The 19613-nt window shown below is 37.3% G+C and overlaps 1 protein-coding gene across 1 annotated transcript in view; it reads left to right on the top strand.

Annotated features, from left to right (window-relative positions):
- SLC1A3 (solute carrier family 1 member 3) overlaps positions 1-19613 on the top strand; it is a 63586-nt gene that overhangs the window by 29824 nt on the left and 14149 nt on the right. The window contains exons 4-5 of the mRNA XM_005508016.4: positions 12423-12627; positions 14041-14083. Coding sequence (XP_005508073.1) covers positions 12423-12627; positions 14041-14083 — 248 coding nt within the window. The remainder of the gene's footprint in view (positions 1-12422; positions 12628-14040; positions 14084-19613) is intronic.

Here is a 19613-nt window from a genome sequence, read left to right on the forward strand (position 1 = left end):
TTTTAAAATACCTATAAAAACTTTTTCAAATTATGTCTGCATCAGATCCACGCTCTTTAAACAGACTTTGCTGTACTTGATAAAGGAAGTCTCATATTGTTTCTAGATTCTTTATTAATACAAGATTTTTTTTATGCCATATAAAAATTTATGTGCAGACTTTTTCTTATCAGATCCATGTTAATGTGATTTTTTGAAAAATTACAATCTAAAAGTACTCTCTATTGTCAAATCAGTTACTGTTCTGCAATTTCTAATACAAATAATGGCTTAGAGACATGAAAGAGTTCCATGCATTTCCTTTTGATATTCATAGATAACACTACATAGTGGTGCATCTTATTTGTACCTGAACTATCAGAGGGATTGAGGCCCCACTACACTAGGTACTGCAGAGAAGTCAATATAGCATTGGGGGTAATGTCTTTCAAGATCAGCTTCATCAAATTGAGAAAATGTTATGTTGTCATTGCTGACTTCACTGTCGTAGATAGATAACCAAGCTAATTTTACATCAGTATCGGGAGCAGGATGGCAAAAGCAGCATGGAGCTCCGTTCAAAGTGATTTATATCGCTTCATGTGAATACACACAACACTACAACTTGGCAGAAACTAAAACTATACTTGACATGTGAGAGGAGAAAAGTCAGTTAACAAAGTGTGAATCCATCAAGAACAGCCCATGAAAGCATACATACTGTTGTAAAATAGTACAAACTGAAAAAATGTGTAGCACATGGGAAGGGATGTAATAAAATAGAAGGCTTACAGGAACACGGAAATACCAGCAGGTTGTGTGCAACATTGACAAAGAGAAAAGCATCAGATTAATGAGCAGCTCAGATAAATTCTCTGGAAGCAAAATGAATATTTATCACTTTTAAGCTGTACATATACGCACCAATCAGTGTTGTGTCACAGACAAGGTTTCTAAAAAAAAAGATAGAGCAATTAGCAAACCTGTTACAAGCATAGATAGTAGCTTCTGCAAGAAAAAATTATGCAGGATTTTTTTAGTGAGCTGGCAGTCACTAGAGTAACTTCAGATTACTCAAAAAAACAAGTCTTATTGAGCATAGCTGAAGGCGATGTCATACCATTCTTTTCCACATTACGTTAATATTGCTGAATTAACAAAGAAAGATAATCTCAGGAATTTAAAAAAATGTGCTAAAATTATAATTCCAAGCAGAAATCTAAAGGCCAGGTTGTTACCAGATGCATTAGTAACTTGCTACCATTAGTTCAAATCTTAGTCGAGCCACATCCAGCTGGGCAAAGCTTCTTTCCAGATAATAGCTGCTGAATGAACTCTATAAAATTAACTTAACTAGTGTCAGATCCTAGTGGACAATCATCCAAATAAAAGACACTATCACTGCAATAGAGTCTATTATTGGAAGTTTTAGCGAAGAAGCCAAGAACCATCTGGCCAGCAATATTGGACACATTTTGAGTGAGAAGGTGGTACCTCCAGCATAGAGCTGTAACAAGTTACAGATCAGTACAATCCCATACCCCAAACCCTGTGTCAGTTCACACACAGATGGAGATATGTCTCTATCCTTTTTTAGACATGCAACTTTAGTTTTTAGTTTTTTAAATCTTGCACCTCTCTGTCTAGATTTATGTTAATTTCATTTTCCCAGCAGTTCAACAGGAGTGTCTCTTCAGACATCTGTTACATACCAGATATAAAAGCGAATGCAGTTTTACATTATACTGTATTACTAGCTACGGTTCCTTTATGGATACCTCTAATTTCACATCTGTATTAAGTATTTCATATTAGTTTTCAGCAGCAGCTAGAGTGGATCAGGAGTGATCCAGCATAGCAAATAGTTTACAGCTTCATCACACAGTACACAGCCAGTCAGATAACAGAAACACTATACATTTGTGGAATGTTGTTTAATAAGTGCTGCACGTACAAAAACGTCTGTAAAGGACTCCAGGCATGGTCTGCCAAAACTCAGACCAGCATTTTAGCAGATTAAAAGCTTAAACATGTATTTTAAGAAATTTCATTGTGGATTTTTATGGAGCACCAAGTAATGTGCTTAACACCATCAAGAAGACAAACGTATCTTTATCAGTAGAATCTAGCCAGGATGTGGTGAGGTTCACGTTTAAAGTAGATTTTTTCAACAATATGCTCACAATAAGTAAAAATTAACATTTTCATCCTTGGGAATAGGGTGGAAGTCTTACAACTACTAGCATATTTACTTTGGTCTTATAACAACAGATTCTATAGGATTCAAACTAACTCAATGTGCTTTGGATTATCAGCTACCACGATTAACTTTTTTCCTAATTAAACTGAAATAATTTACCATACTACATTATGCCTTTTTTAAGCAAATGTGCTCATTTTTTTCACTCCTGATACAGAAAATAAGCAGCTTTATGCCCAACAGAAGAATCCCGTTTTCACAAAAGCTTAGTCCAAATGTCTGGACATAAAAGGATGTCTTTTTAGAATTGCACTGTGCAGGTAGCAGCCGTGTTTTGTTACCAAAAAAACTGTGAGCTGCTATTTTCTGTGTTCCTGGGTCTCTGATTCTTGGCTTGAAGACAGTCAGTCCTTTGTACTCTGTTATTACAATGAGGTAACCAAAGAAAGAGAGCCTTGGTTTGAGACTGTCAGCTGTTACTAATCACTGCTCCATGGCTTGCTGTGAATCCCTGCTTGCCTCTCCCTCCTGCTCTGCTTAGCACACATAAAGAAGATAAATTACTCCCTAGTTTCCCTTCAAAAAGCATATTGTTTGGTACATTCCAATACTGTGAGTAAAAGATAGAATAATGTGAAGAGTTAAATGGGTATCTAAACAGCCCGGCATCAGGGTCCTTCTCAGGCAGATGTGAGTTTCAGGAAACCTATTTTCTTTCTTACTAGTTTTCCTGTTATATTGCAAACCTAAAAAGTAAATCAGCTATACTTCTCAGAACACTAGAGTATATTCTTGCAAGAGGTTTCTTACAGTACCATAAATATCACTGACACTCAATAAATGCAACATCTAAGCATACCGTAATTATGCATTTAATTTTACTGGGAGGTGTACTACTTTGATGCCTATAAATTATTTAGCAAAACCAAGCACAGTCTGGGGAAGTTTATGGAATTCTTCCCTGCCCCCACTGATAAACACTGTCCTGACACAGAGAAGAATTTTAAAGGAAGAGTCATAGATTGTTATGGTTGGAAGGGACCTTCAAACCTCCTCTAGTCCAACCCCTTGGCGATGAACGGGGACATCTTCAACCAGATCAGATTGCTCAGAGCCCTGTCCATCCTTGTCTGGAATGTCTCCAGGGATGGGGCATCTACCACCTCCATGGGCAACCTGGGCCACTGTTTTACCACCCTCATCATAAAAATGTTTCTACCCTGAAACTCCCCTCCTTTAGTTTAAAACTATAACCCTTGGTCCTGTCATAACAGGCTCTACTAAAAAGTTAATCCTCATTTTTCTTATAGGCCACTCTTAAGTACTGAAAGGTTGCAACAAGGTCTCTCTGTAGCCTTCTTTTCTCCAGGCTGAACAACCCCAACTCCCTCAGCCTGTCCTCACAGCAGAGCTGTTCCACCCCTCTGAAAATTTTTGTGGCTCCTCTGGACCCCCTCCAACAAGTCCATGATTTTCCTGTGCTGAGGGCTCCAGAGCTGGACACAGGACTCCAGGTGGGGTCTCACCAGAGTGGAGCAGAGGGGCAGAATCACCTCCCTTGACCTGCTGAACAATGCTGCTTTTGGTGCAGCCCAAGACACAATTTGCCCTCTGGGCTGCAAACGCACATTGCCAGCTCAGGTCCAATCTTTCATCCACCAGTGCATGTAAGTTCTTCTCTGCAGGGCTGCTCTCAATCCCTTCATCCTGTATTGATACTGGTGGTTGCCCTGATCCAGGTGCAGGACATTGTACTTTGCCCTGTTGAACCTCATGAGATTCACATGGTCCCACTTCACGAGCTTACCTTGGTCCTTCTGGATGGCATCCTGTCCCTCAGGTGTGTCAGCTGCACCACTCAGCTTGGTGTCATTTGCAAACTTGCTGAGGGTGCACTTGATCTTACTGTATCATTGATGAAGATATTAAATAGTACTGGTCCCAGTACAGACCCCTGAGAGATACAACTTGTCACTGATCTCCATCTGGACACTGAGCTGTTGACCAATCAAGTTATTTGTGCATGGAAAAAGCAAAGTAAGATGTGAGCAAAGCTGTGGAATACCTTACAAGGAAAACAATAAGGGTGAAAGTAGCTAGTTATTTGAACCTCAAGCTCAATATATTTCCAAGCAAGACTGCATAATATGTTTGCTTGCTGTATCAGAATGCCATACTTGATGGCCTAGGAAATACTTACTGGCATGTATTACTGCCATATTTCTTCATAAGTTAACAACTACTCTTGATGCACTGAAACCAAGCAGTGTTTCATAAAGTGAAATTATTCCACTGAAAGAGCAGTATCAGTGATGAATGACAACCAACGGTCTTTCATTATTCATAGTTAACTGAAAGGTAGAAATCACAGTAAATCCATGAGATGTTATTTGTGTCTCTACCATTTACACCAGTCAGTGATGTTCTGTCGTTATCTTACCATGGTTTCACAAACATTTTCCTTCTAATTTGTGAACTGTGGCTAGAAGAGCATGTGTTTGCAGCCAAGAGAATGAAGGGTCAAAAAACATGGTCAGTAACAAAATCTTTTCCCTTAACGAGAGTTAGAAGGGGATGGAGGAAACATATTTGAGGCTGGCACATATTGCATTTATTTGCTAACATATTTTTATGCTGTTTCCATCAGGAAGTATGGGATCAACAGAAAGAGTACAATGTTCAGTTTGCATTACTTCTGCACATGCAAAAGCTTTCAGTATCACTGAGAGGTATCCAGCATCCACATTCAGGTATATTTCAAAACAAGTGTTCTATGAATATCAGAAATAAGCACACATAGGAAGGTTAGGTTAGCATCCTCTAGAAAAGTTCTTATAATATACAACCTTTCTCCTCACTGTGGTAGTGGAGAATTCACAAAGAAAGGTACACATCTTTATTTAAGTGCTTATGTGGACTCTTCTACATGTTGTTAAGTCCAACGTGTCTGTGATTTCTCTGATTCACATATGCAGTGAGATTTTTTTCTTACATATAACAGGAACATGTCTGTATCTTCATAAGAGTATATTTTTATGCCGATTTTTTCTTGGTGAAGGCAGTGCTGGTTTGAGTAGCAGTGGCCCTCCAGAACTCTCCTGAAACCAGGTGCTCTTTCACACACCCTTGTTCTCTTCTTGTCATCAAATGGTGAATGGTCTTTGCTCAGGTGCTTGGTGAGAACAGCTTAAAGATAAGAATGCATAAGTTAGGAACACTTAACTTGTTTTAGCAGTGCTGCCACCAAAGAGCAAAGGCAGTAATGCAACAATAGGGCAAACTTAAAGTAATGGGAAGCTGCTGCCAAAATGGTAGTTTTCTGCCCCCAGATGTGTTCTCCTTTTGTTTCCCTTGTAAAAGTTCTGGTGTTCACATGACATGATTCTGAGACGATTCAGGATGACAAACAAAAACTAACCCTACAAAATCCATGGTTAATGGTTTTCTGGTGGCAAGGGATGCGACAGGACTACAAATCTGTGAGGCAGATCTAGTCCTTCAGGAGCCACTCTTAGCCATTTAATTGGCTCATTGAATTGCATTACTTTATCCCATTTTGGCTTAATCACAATCACATAATTTGGTTCAAATACAACTGATAACTTTCCTGTGAGATATTTGCCCAGTGTTCTTAATGGACCTGGAAAAATTAATAAAATATCTGATTTCTTTAAATTTCCATATTCAAATAAGGATAAGTTAAACTGAGAGTTGGGAGCAGCTTGTCCCATCAGTTCATGCAAAAAGGCCTACAGAGCTATATTTCAGACATGTATTTATGTAGCTTCAGGAAGTCATTAGCGGTATTGATTTAATATTAATTAACTTCATCAATGCATATAGTTATTTGAAAATGTTATTTGGCATTCTTCTTTGCAATTTTATTCGTTTACTGTTACTGCTATTAAAAATGATAATCTAGAGTTTGGGCTAATTTTGAACTTGATCTTGTGAAGGAATCAATTGTCAATGTGTTAGATGTTGGTTAAATTTTGTTTTCTGGGAATGCTCAGCACCACTTAGGACATGCTCAGCAGCTATTAGAATAAGGCTGTAGAGCCTAATCATGTTCATTAAACTTGGGTGATACTCCCACTGTCTTTACCTAACCATTGCTTTTCCTTACAATTTTTTTCTCAGCATATTTTACTGTGACCTTGCACAGCGTTACTCATTTCCGCGAATCCTCACAAATACAAAAAAGGGGTTGTTCTCATGGTTGCACACTGAGAGTTTACTCATCACACAGTGTTGAATGGCTGCAGGAGGTTGGGAGTAGCCCATTTAAGACTGCTTCATTAGGAGAGTGAAAGACAACCTTAAAGAAACAAAATTAGGACAACACTCCTGAGTCAATAGTTGCCATTATTGCTGTTCCACCATAGGAGTCCTTAACAACCAACTGCAATTTCCTAATGAAGAGACCACAAAAAAATAAACAACAAAATAATTAGCAATAAAAATATGCTCTGTACATGATGTTATGTTTTTAAAGACTGATCCCAAAATGTCTGAAGGAAATATATTTAAAAATTTACATTAGCAAGAAAATGCCATCAATTAGGTTCTAATGTGTTGAATAGGGAAACAATTCATCTTAATCATAGAAATCCTCTTTTTTATTTTCAGTAGTCAGTATATATGAGGACCAGAATGTACAGCTTGTTCCACACACTCATTCAGAACTGGTTAACATATTGGCAACAACATATCACTATGTCTCCACAGGATTTTGGCTTAGAGGCATGCAGTCATACACCCACAGATGGAGCCTCACACCAGTGGCTCCTCAGTCAAGTGCCCGGAGGGGGGCCCTGAACTTGCAGTTCCTCTCGTACTGAGCAGGAGTACTATTGTCCTGTGTAGAGCAGCTGGGGATTTTGGGTTTGTCTAGTTTGGAGAAAAGGAGTCTGAGGGGTGACCTCATTGCTCTCTACAGCTTCCTGAGGAGGGGACGTGGAGAGGGAGGTGCTGAGCTCTTCTCCCTGGGATCCAGTGACAGGACACATGGGAAACATTCAAAGCTGCATCAGGGCAGGTTCAGACTGGACATGAGGCAGCATTTCTTTACCAAGAGGGTGGTCAAATACTGGAACAGGCTTCCTGGAGAGGTGGTCAATGCCCCGAGCCTGTCAGTGCTTAAGGAACATTTCGACAAGGCCCTTAAAAACCTGCTGTAACTTCTGGTCAGCCCTGAAGTGGTCACGCAGTTGGACTAGATGATTGTTGTAGGCCCCTTCCAACTAACCTATTCTATTCCATATTTAAAATTTTCATCATTGTGCATCAAAAATAATTTTAAAGAAACTAGAATTTAAAAATATTGTGGGCAAAATGTTACATTATCTTGTTACAAACACAAGAGTTTTAGTATAGGAGAGCAAAGAGATAAACTTAATTTTTCCAGAAGTTTTTCAAAGGCAGCATAAAGATTTCAGGAACTTTCATCATGAGAAGCAGTAGCTGAGCATTTCAACTATTTTCAAACTGAAATTATACACATGCATATATGTATATACTCACATGCACATCTCCTTCCCCCAGTGACAAAGATTCTTTCTTGTTCTGACAAATGATAAAATCACTGAAGGTACTAGGATCAGTCCTAAGAAGTGACTTTTTTTTAGGAAAAGGAAAAGAAAATAAATCTTGCTACTTGCCCAGTTCTTCAGTGGCATACTACTTACTGTTGAGTGTAAATAAAAAGATCTCATTTAAAAATTCCTAGTTATGGTCCCTGATTCAGCAAACTACATCAGTGATTAACATTAAAGACAAATTTAAGCCCAAGAATGCTTTGCTGACTTGGACTTTGCACACAGAAATAGGGCCTCAGTCATACCAGCTGCCAATCAGTTATCATAGGCAGAAACTTTTAGGTAACGTAACAGGAAAATTAGGACATGCTAAAGCTCAAATCTCAGGCTTGACTTGAGGACAATTGCACTGTTCTACAAAAAATAAGTTGATATACTTAGCTAATTAAAGAGAGTGCTCTGAAGTTGTAGTACTTTTTAGCATAGGCTCTGGGTTTTGGCTTGGAATTTTTTTTCAAACAAGCAGATCCAAAGCTATTATTGACTTAAATGCTAACTATGGAAAACACACTTACTGTATTTTACTTTTGATCTGACTGAGGACTACTGTACCACCCCCCTTCATTAGTGTGCCCTAATATAATTGAGGATTAAGCATAGATTCTGTACAGTATGCTTTTGATGTCAAGAAAATCAAAAACAACAAGAGCAACTCTGGATTTGTAAATTCTAGAATTCTGTATAATCTAGAATCATAAGTACAATATAGAATTAAATAATTAACATAAAACCAGTAATAGTATAGCAGCTATTAAAAAAATTACTGCATCATTAGTTCATGTTAATTTGCAGAACCATGATCAAGTCTGATGAAGAATCAGAACTATCAGATTAACAATTCAAGATTTTTAACAAGTTGTCTTAACTAGATATTTTCTCCTTTTCCCTGCTTCCTTTCTCTCTTTTGCCTTCTCTTGCAATTACATGATTATTTACTTGCTGCCTTTCCTACATCATAAAAATATTCCTACTTCTTCTTTAACACCTTTGTTAAAGAACAACATAGTGCTTTGCTTTTTGCCCTGACATTCTGGAGAACTCCTTGTCATGTCTTTATTTCACCCACAGTGTGACTGATTCCTCCCTTACTTCTCAAGAGAAGGAAAGAGTAGGTGAAGGAAGAGGACAAGGGTAAGGGCTTGGGTTTGTTTGCAGTTTTACAGCCTGCCCTCTTCTTTCTTCTCTTCCTTTCCTCCTCCCCTGCCTCCCTCCCTCCCCATCAATACTTAAAAAATCATTCCTATTCTTGTTGTGTACTTGCACACGCTGGGAGAAATTGCAGGCGCTCTGCTACAGGTTGCCGTGACAACTTCAAGGCATCCCTGTGCCTGGGGACTGGTGGCACAGCAAAGTTTCCCAGGCCCTCTGGGGAAAGGGAGGGGAGGAGGCAGAGGTGCTGAAGCCAGCATCCGTGTGGAGGAGAGAGCAGCAAGCAGGATGAAAGGGGCACATACATCTCCCACGGGACAAAGGGGATTCTGCTGGCTGGCTGTGAAAGGACACACAGAGGATACAATGGTCTGTGACACATGAAAGCTTTGGAGCAAACTTTATTGCTTCTCCATTAAGGACCCTTCCAGAGTTTCATTCAGTTCTAAGAAATTATGTCAATATCTTAAAATTTAAAGAGAACAAACCCCTTCATTTTCTCATGCTTTAAAAACAGATTTAAAATATTTTTTTACATAACTTTTGTTCTTGGTATGGTGGAAGCTTTTGCAGTTTCAGCCCTGAACAGTACTGAGTGTCCTTCTTGTGAGTTTCCTGAGTTCCCACTAACATCAGTGGGAGGGTAGGCTGCCCAGCAGCACCCCAATAAGGGCTCTTTGAGGTGAGGCCTTGCTTCTCCTCATACAGCTTTTGTTCATACTTAGGCCTGTCATCTCTCTGCTTTGAATGCTTGCTGCTACACACAGCACAAGTGGTTAGAACTCAAGAAGAGAGGAATTGCTGTTCCCTACTGTCAAGCTGAGAAGCCATTTATATGATGGCAAGATCAGGAATGATACTGAGCAATCTAAAATAAGAGGCCATGTAGTCACAGCCAGTGTCTGTTATAGGAAGCCAAGCTGGAAAGCAGCTTATAAAGAAAAGAGCATGACTCTTGCTCCCTGACATATCACTTGCACATGGTTCATCACTCAGTCCCAGAATCAGTCCAAGAAAAAAATGGAATCGTAAGTTTTAATCCTTCAACACAGCAATCTTTAGTTCTAAGATATGCCCTACGCTGACTCCTAGTGAATTTTAGAGTGTAGGAGACTCAACCTAGTATCAAGTGTGAAGTACAAAGAAAGATCAGGCTTGGTTAAAGCAGTAAGTGTGTCTGCCTGTGAACTGCCTAGACTGACAGTGCTCAGCATCTGGTCCTTAATCTATAAGCTGGCAAGGGTAGGATTCTGGGAACTGACTGATTTAACATCTGTGCATTTCCGAACCATCCTAGCAACCTATATAATTTGACTTTTTCATGTTTAGGACGTAAAAAAAGCTTAAAGCTGATCTTAGCTAAAATGAAAAAAAAAAACATAGCCCATTCCTGCTACTTTAGAAATAGCAAGAACATGAAACAGTCACTTAAATATACGAAGAAAAAGTTGAGTGGACAAGCATATATGCATTAATTTTTCACTTTTTTATATTATACTTGATTTTAAGTTACACACTGACACTTTAAAAATAAAAATTGTAACAAATTCTGTCTGATATAAACATTGTGAAACTCAGTAGCAGATTGAAAATTCTAAAAAAATTATTTTTATTCATTGGTTAATTATATTTGCATCATTTTGCATTTGCATTGTTTTGAGGAGTGCAAAAAAACTAATCAATCGTACATCCACTGGTAAGAGGCTACAGTATTTCTTGTTTGCAAAGATAAGAAAACTATTCATTACTTGGTAGTATTTACCATTTTTGTCACAGAATTTCAAAACATAAATGTAAACTTACCACAAGCACTATAATCCAGTTTTATAGATGGGAAAGCTGAGCAGAGAAATGAACAATCAAGTGCTTCAAATGTTGTATTTCCACTTCCAGTTTCTTACTGTGCCAGTAACAGTTTTTTCTTCTGATGCAAAGGTACATGTATATCAAGCAATTTAGGTTGCAAATCTAGTGATCTCCCTTTGCAATTCGTTTTGTGGGTACAAATCTTACTGTCTCTACTTGCTTCTGCTGAAAGAACAGGCAAACACTAGCTGAAATGAGAGAGTAAGTACGAAGCATGTGATTGGTTTTATACTTTGAAGATTTGATCAGAGCCTGGAACACAGCTTTGATCTCAGTTACATCAGTGACTAACATACTTTCACTGTGACTCCAGTAGCATGTGTTTTCTCCTTTAGAAGACAGACAGAAGTACAATATATTCAAGAAAACATTTAGTCTTGCCAGGTCATGATTCTCGTTTTATGTTTCTGTATTATTTATATTCATGTAGTCCTGTTGCCTCATTTCAAATGCTTTCTCCTCTGAGACAAGTACCCAGAGCTGAAGGTGGTCAACTTTCATCATATTTCATATGTTCAAAGATGCATCTAGATAAGTTTGTGGGTAGTCCAGAGAAGTCTGAGTTAGACAGTGCCATATAGGAGTCCATAGGAGGAGATGGTAAAGCAAAGAGAACCTTTCCTGACCTTTTTTTTTTTTCATTTTGCGCTTTGAAAGCTTGATTCCAACAAGAAGCATGAGCATTGCTTAGAGACAAATGGTGTACCTGTCCAGATGAAGTATGGGGAAGTTATTGACTACTTGAAATTCTAAGGAGAAGGAGTAAAGGGGCATTTTAAGGAGAAGAACACTAATGGCACCTGCTTGGAAAGAGAAAGAACATTTCAATTTCTGACAGTCCTCATGAGACACTCCTCAGAGATTCAAAGCTTTTTCCCTGGCAGAACTAAACTCTCATTTAAAAACCTCAGTGCAGCCCTGTTGGTGTAATCTGATGAACAAACACTTCAGCAGATGCCATAGGGAGCACCCTACTATTCACATTAGGTCAGAAGCATTAAGACGAGCCAAGAATTAGGATTAATGTCGTAAGTTTTGCAAAGCTTATAAAAGACTCTAAATGTTTATTCATACAATAGTAAGGGTTTTCTGAAACAAGCTAACAGCATTTAATCTGTTTAAAACTCCCATGGCTTGGGACAGAGGTACGCTGAGGTCATTTCACTAGAGACTGAAGAAAACTCTTCATGCACATTAGTCATAGCAAACATTATCAACATTACTTAAAGGTACTCTGTTTTCTTTCTTACTATGACAAATTAGGTGCAGCGTATTTTTAAGCCACATTTTTCAGACTATGGTAACTATGCTAATCAAAAAACATGAATTGGCTCCCTGGAATACAGGAAATGCCACACTGCGTAAGACCAATAAACTTTGCATTTAACAAAGTGTTAACAAAGCACAGAAAGCTGTAACTCTTGTAACAGAAAATTATGTAATAACAAGCATAAGGGGCAGGATGGGAAGACAGTGACAGTCTGAGTGGCAAAGAGGGCCAACTTACCTTGAGTAGCTTTAAATGTACTGGTCATCAAAACTCTTCTCACTAAACCATTTTTATCATGCTGACATTATACTCTTTACTCACAACTGTATGAAGTTAATGTCCTTCTGCTTAAATTTACTAGGAATTGCTGCCCTGGATAGTAAAGCATCAGGAAAGATGGGAGTCCGAGCAGTAGTCTACTACATGAGTACTACCATCATTGCTGTACTGATTGGTATAATCATTGTGGTCATCATCCACCCTGGGAAAGGTACTAAAGAAAACATGCACAGAGAAGGCAAAATTGTGCAAGTGACAGCAGCAGATGCCTTTCTTGATTTAATCAGGTATGGCTATGATATTGCACATTTTCTGTACCAATAGCAATGACAGTAATATTTAGATTCACATGAGAACAAAAATAGAGATTTTTAGACAGTGACTGCATAAACTAGGCAAGTTTCTTCCAACTATGCAATACCAATGTCTCTAACTGCTACAACACTACAAAAGAATACATGGATTTATTCTCAAATCAGGCTGTTACAGGGGAAGAAACTGCTTTTACTATTCAAAGAGATATTCTTCTTTCATGCACAAAAGAAAGACTTCTGTTCTGCTATCTGCATGGGTCTTTTCCCCTCCTTCCATAGCACAATCCTTATTACCAAATTCCTTTGCTTTACTTTACTTCCAGCTTTCAATGGTTTTCTCCCTTGAATCCCTGATTTAGCTATTCATCTTAATTTTGAATCATAGCTGCTGATCTGGGTGCATCTACTCAGCTTGTTAAGTTATATGGATGGGAAAAAAATTCCAGAAGCAGGCAAGTAAAATGCTTGAAATAGAGGGGCACAGATATGAAATCTTGTTTTCTCCTTGCTCAGAGACTCTGCAATGCCTCTTTTATAGAGCTAATATGTCACAGATGTATTCCTGGGAGTAGGGAAGCTGAGGTTTTGAACTCGGGAGCTTTTCCACAGGTAAAGCCACCAAAATTTTCTGTTCCACTAACCCATTTGGAGAAGCCAGAGACATGGAGAAAGGCCTCCAAGAGTCATGCTGCCAGGAAGGGGGACTTCAGAAAGACCCATGAAGAGGTTTGCACTCAGATTCCTCAAGATTTATTCAGTTAGGCTGCTTCTAATTCCCTCACAAATGTCACTCACTATTACGGAAAGCAGAGAAATAAACCCCTATATGTAGCAAGTATACAAACACATATATAATTATATGTGTATGTGTTACTATTAAACAATACCCAAAGTTCAGAAAAATTAATTTCTTAATCACAACAAGACTCTAAATCAAGTGATGTCTTGAGGTACCAGGCTCTACATGACTGCAAAAACTGAGAAGCAGAAACATGTTAAATATTAACCTATTTATTAATCTGGAATCAGAAAACATTAATAAATACAAAATTAAAAGCCAGCACTGACCCACAGAGCTTTGTTCATTTGGTAATTCAGCTAATATTCTGCACCATAACCAGATCTGTTATACAATATTGGATACAGACATTGATATTGCCAGAATCTATTCAACCTTACTACATTTTGTCCTGATAAAGCTAACCAGGCCAATGCAATATGCAAAGCTCTATCACTGTACACAAAATTACATATTTGTCTTAGGATTAATTTGAAAAATAATAATTTGAAAATTAGCTGGTCAATTCTTTTGTTAGCTGTGACTCTACTTAAGTTATTACTAGAGTCTTGTTATTTCTCATGTTATTTTTTTTTTCTTTTTCACAGAAATATGTTCCCTCCAAATCTGGTGGAAGCTTGCTTTAAACAGGTAAAAAATACTTTGTTATTTCCAACTAAGATATAATAAAGTAAGAAATTGACATGTAATAGTATTTTCTTTAGGAATATCATGTAGTTGTACTTACAGCAGAAACAAATCTTATGTGTGCTGCCAGCTGTCAAACAAAACCCCCACACTAAACCAACCAAATCTGTGCTTTGTTTTCAATATTGTTGTCTCAGTATTTGCTATGAGAAGTGAAGAAAACACACTTGGCATGGCAAATCATTTTTTTTTCAAGTATCAAATTCATAAGTCTACAGCAAGCTCCATTAAGTTCAGTACAGAATTTACTTTATGTTAAATTGTGAGATACTGAGATATGCACCATCTGTAGGAAGACTGGAAGAATTTCAAGAATGCCATGTGAGAAATGTGCATAGGTTCAAAACAGGGGAAAGAATCTTGTGAACATCAATAACAAAATCAAACTAAGGGACTTCCCATCACCTATGATAGGAATGCATAGAAACGGGCTTTCTGTGTTGCTTCTCAAATTCCTTTATCATTATTCTGGTCTTTACCTTATTTGTTCTACGGAGAAAATAAGAGCAACTAGTTGCATTCCTTTTTTTAAAGGAGGACCTTACATAGTCAGTAAAACCTGTAATTTGCATTTCTAAAATCTAGTCACTTCATACTGACCCCAAAGACAATCTCAAACTGATACTATTTACCATTTATTGCTGTAGCAATATAAAAAATTTGAAATGTGGAGGTCAAGAAGCAAGAGGATAAAGTAGGAATTTTTCAAAGTCCAGCTGAGTTACTTCTTGCAGAAGAATTGAAAAGAAACAGTAACATTTTCTTCAGTTATAAAAACAGAGACCAATAAAAAGCAGTGACTTTCTAGATTAAAGATTTGGTCAAGATTAAACATAAACTAGGCCTAGGTCCAAAACCAACAAATGCTATGCCTCTGTTTTTAGTAAGGATGAGGATGAAATCAGGACAGTTATACAGAAGAGCAGTATGGAAATACAAAAGTCTCTATCTAAACTGGAAACAAAATTCAAAGAATTTAATGCAATAAAGTCAGGGAATGATAACATCTTTATCTCAAAATAATGAAAGAATTAGGGCATAAAGTTACAGACATAGCAGCAAGTATTTTTAATAAATCTCTCAAGTTGGGAAGTTATTATCTATAGCTGGTGAAAGAGATCAAAGTGTCTTTCAAATTACAATTTCAAAAATATTTAGAAATCTATTTAAGCAGTTATTAGCCTATTAGCCTGGTCTTGTTTGGTGCTTTTTTTGTTGGTGTTTTGTTTTTTTTTTTCTTTTTTTGGCTGGTTGGGGTTTGGTTGGTTGGTTGCGGTTTGGTTGATTGGTTGATGTTTGGTGATGGTGGTGGCTTGGTTTGGGGTTTGGATTTTGTTTTTGTTGTTTTACGTCTTGGGGTTTTTTGGTCCAGAGAAATGCAATAGATTAATCTCTTTGGACTTCCGTAAAACAGAGGTTTTTATGTGAGGGAAGTGAAATAGTTGAGTGGGGGACAAGTTTATTATAAGAATTGTAAAATTTGTGGACATAGCATGTAATTTGCTGAAGGATGGGGAATACCTCACTTGATATTTTTATGAATAACATTGCCATAAAATGCACACAAAATTTACAGATGACAACAAAGTCCAAGCACTTTGTACTGAGATATCTAACAAATGCTAAAGAAGGTGTTATGTCCCTGGAACACTGTAATATTATAAACAACAAATAAAACAAAAAAGCGAATTGGCTCTTGCAGATATTGGCATGATTGGTTATCTCCTTGTAGCTCTTCATCACGTGTGAAATAAATCTTTAGAAATCAACAGTAATTTCTGCATTAAGATAATAAGTAATCATCATCAGAAAAAAAAAAAAAAAAATTAAAACCCCTCTAATTCAGCTCTAAGATATATCAGGTAACCTAACTCCAAGAGAGGAAATAAAAGCCAGAGGAATGTGACTGTCTGGAATACTGAGTATATTTGGGTCATTACATTCATAGGAAGATTCATGCAAAATTAGTACAATGGAGAGAGGAGATGATGAGATTATCAAACACAGTGTATAAAGCAAAAAGAAGCTTGATTTTAAAAGTACTCAAGTACAAAAGACAAAGTGGGAACAGAGCTGTAGACACTAAAGTAAAATGTTTATACAAGAGGAAATGGAAATCATTATGACTAAATTTAAAAGGGGAATTAGTAAGTTTTATAACCTTCATTACCTAAAAAGTGAGGTCATGGAAAAATCTTCAATTAGGAGCCAAGGGAACAAACTACCTCACCAGTTTTAAGATACAGCTTGAAAAACTATTTTGATAAAACACCTTACTGCCACAGGAAACCTGCTTACATTAAGTATACTACATTTCTCATGTTCTTTACAGCTTAAAAGGATTTCTGAAAAATAGTTCAAAAACCAGGAAACGTTTAATGAAAGTTTTCTTCTGACTTTTCAGCAGCAGCTATGCTTACTGAAGTATCAGAATTTTAAATCTGTCTTATTGATACTATTTGAATCAGGTATCAAAACCTAGATTTTTAGGTACAAGTTATTTTGTTGTACCAGATTTGTTAAAAAAAAAAAAAAAAAAAAAAAAAAGAAGCACACGTTTTACAGGAGAAACAAGTATCCACAGGTATCCAGATGACTTTGTACATCCAACCCCATAACTTTGTTTTCAAAAGTTTACATCAGGTTTTTCATATGTTTTTCAGAAGATTTATGAAGCAGGATGATCCATCTGGTACTAATCTGGTTCTTTAACACTGTTTGCTGGCCCAAACACAAACCAGACTATTACTCATAGTCATCTGATACTGATCCACAGGTTTGCACACCTGGAAACCATCACTGGAATCACATATTTTGATATATACGGTGCTCATATTCTGTCGTAGAGCACCCTTAGTCAGATTTGTTTCCTGACAGAGACCTGCATTTGAACCCACTGGAAGGTTTTTTGTTGTTTCTCACCATGACTAGCACACAGGTCCTCTAATGACTGTGTTAGTACTCAGAGCAAGTTTTGAATCTTTTACTTTCCCCATCGATAGAAAGCCCTTTCCAGAGCAGTTTCACTAACATAAAGGACCAATTATAATTTCCAAATTTTATAACCTCAAAAGATCAACTATTACTCAAATTTTGTAACACCAAAAGATGGAAAATTGGACTTTTCTTTGCATAATTGATTTTAGCAGAGTAAGGTTAATTTTCTGGATGTGAAATTGCTCTCCTGCAAAATGAAATGGAGCTGTGTGGAGCGGGCAACCAAGATGGAGCGGGATTCTAGATGAAACTGGGAAATCTTTTATAGAATTGCTGGTGGGAGAAGAAGAGTCCTGAAGGAAGACTGGGAACTTAGGACTTATTCAGGAAAGATCTTCCTAAATTTTCTGCCATTCTGCATTCAGTCTTTCGGACCTTTGGATTCCCTTTCTTGTTCTTCTTTCCCATCAAGTCTGTAAGGCAAACAAAGCTGCCTCCCCTTGCTTCTTCTCTTCCTCCTCCTACTTCTTTGCACATTTTCTTCCACAGGAACAGGAAGACTGGTGAAATAAAATCCCCCTTGCCCTCCAGAAAGGATGCCCTACTGTGGACCCCATAAGCCAGGGGAAGTCTCTGTCGGAGAGAAAGAAAGCCCACAGGAAAGCGAAGGAAATCCTTTCTTTCATACCTTTCAGTCCAGAATAGGAAGTACCATTTCAGGCTTAGCTGGTGGCATTCAGCCCCATGACTCAGGAAAGTCTACAGGAACAAAGAGCACCTTTGCCTATGAGGTCAAGTTAAGAAGAATAATCTGGAAAATGTTTGGCTTTAGCTTCACTCTGTTCTTCACTAGTTACACCCTCTCTCCCTGTGAAAGACCAAAGTCCTGGTGGCACCCTATCTCTATCAGGACCTCTTCCAATTAAATCAGTGGCAGATTGGCATCACTGGAAAGAGCAGATTGTAAATTCAAACAATATACTTTCTCTTGCTTATTATTTCCATATGACATACATTGCTACCTTCCCTGTGCACTGGTCATCTGGAGGCTTTTGTGATTTTTAACAGTAACAGGAGAATCTGAAAATACTGACTGCAGATGAATATTCCACACTTACCTAAAATTAGATTATTTTGTTCAAAATTTTCGCCGTACCACTATATTCACCCCCAGTTTAGGGGTATCTAATGAAATCTTTTGATTTATCTTTCAGATCTGGTCATTAGCTCTTCATTTCTCTTTCTTTGATAAATTCAAAAATGTTATCTAGTCTGGGGATAAGCAGTTGTAAGCAGTCTGCTTGTTAAGCACATACTGCTTTTTAACTGGTTGTTCTTTGTGCTGTGCCCAGGGAATACAACAAAAGACAAAAGAAACACAAGTGAACTTGGGACATAAACACAATCAGTCTAACAATTTGGGGAGGGTAATTCTGTTGTGAATAGGTGGAATTTGATGCCAACTGAAGCTTAAAAACTGAAAAGGTACATTTGATAACCACATTTCTTCTGAGCTATTTTTAATTTAATATTCTTTCCTAAACTCATCCTTATCAAGGGGATCAGAAGTGTTAATCACACATCCAGACATGAATACTAACTAATATATGTTGTCTGTTCATCATGACAATTTTAACTACTTAAGGATATATTTTAACCTGTGTCATCAGCTCTTCTGCAGACAATTTAAAATGCTTTCACACATGTCTGTGTGGAAAGGAAACAAAATATTACTTAGGAAGACGGGATATCACTGTCTTATTTTTATTTATTTAGGCTTGTATTTAAGCAAACTTCTTGTTTTTAAAATCATCATTCACTAGAAAACACATCATCATACAGACTTTGCACAGACAGTGCTCATTATACTGTTTCAGAATACTGGCAATAAATTATGAGTTTTCAGAGTGGTTACCCATGCATTACCTTGTCTGCAAGTCAACCACTGAAATGTACTACATGTTATAATGTTGCTTCTTAAAAAGTCATGCAATATATTCAAGTCAAAAGACTGTGTGTGTCTTGTACCACTAATGAAAACAAAATAACCATAAAAGTGTGAACAATGAATTCATCATATTATGCAATACAGTGCATAATATTTTCTATTTCATAATGAGGTAACTTAATTAGAATTCACGTTAAAGTTGTTCATTAGCACAGTGTCTTGTAAAAAAGTCCAGAAATGCCATTAATTTCATATTTTACTTGCAGATAAGGTTGTTCATAGAAAGCTATGAGTATTCATATGTTCCAAATAATATTTACTTCATTCCTAATTTGTTCTTGATACATGAACTTAAGGAAAAATTAAGAGTATTTCCCATCTAAAATCTTACCAGGCAAAAATACCTCTGCCTGGAGACAAAATGCACCAAACATCCTCAGAAATAACAGGATTTAAGTGATGTTGTCTAGCCCATCACAGATTGTTAGTGTAGGTGTTGGGACTTCTAGTAAAGCATAACTGGCTCTTTCGAGACTCCTAAGCCTACAATCTATTGTATGAGCAGATTTTTCTTTGTCGAATTTTTTC

The sequence above is a fragment of the Columba livia genome, chromosome Z (assembly GCF_036013475.1).
Source record: "Columba livia isolate bColLiv1 breed racing homer chromosome Z, bColLiv1.pat.W.v2, whole genome shotgun sequence".
Lineage (NCBI taxonomy): Eukaryota > Metazoa > Chordata > Aves > Columbiformes > Columbidae > Columba > Columba livia.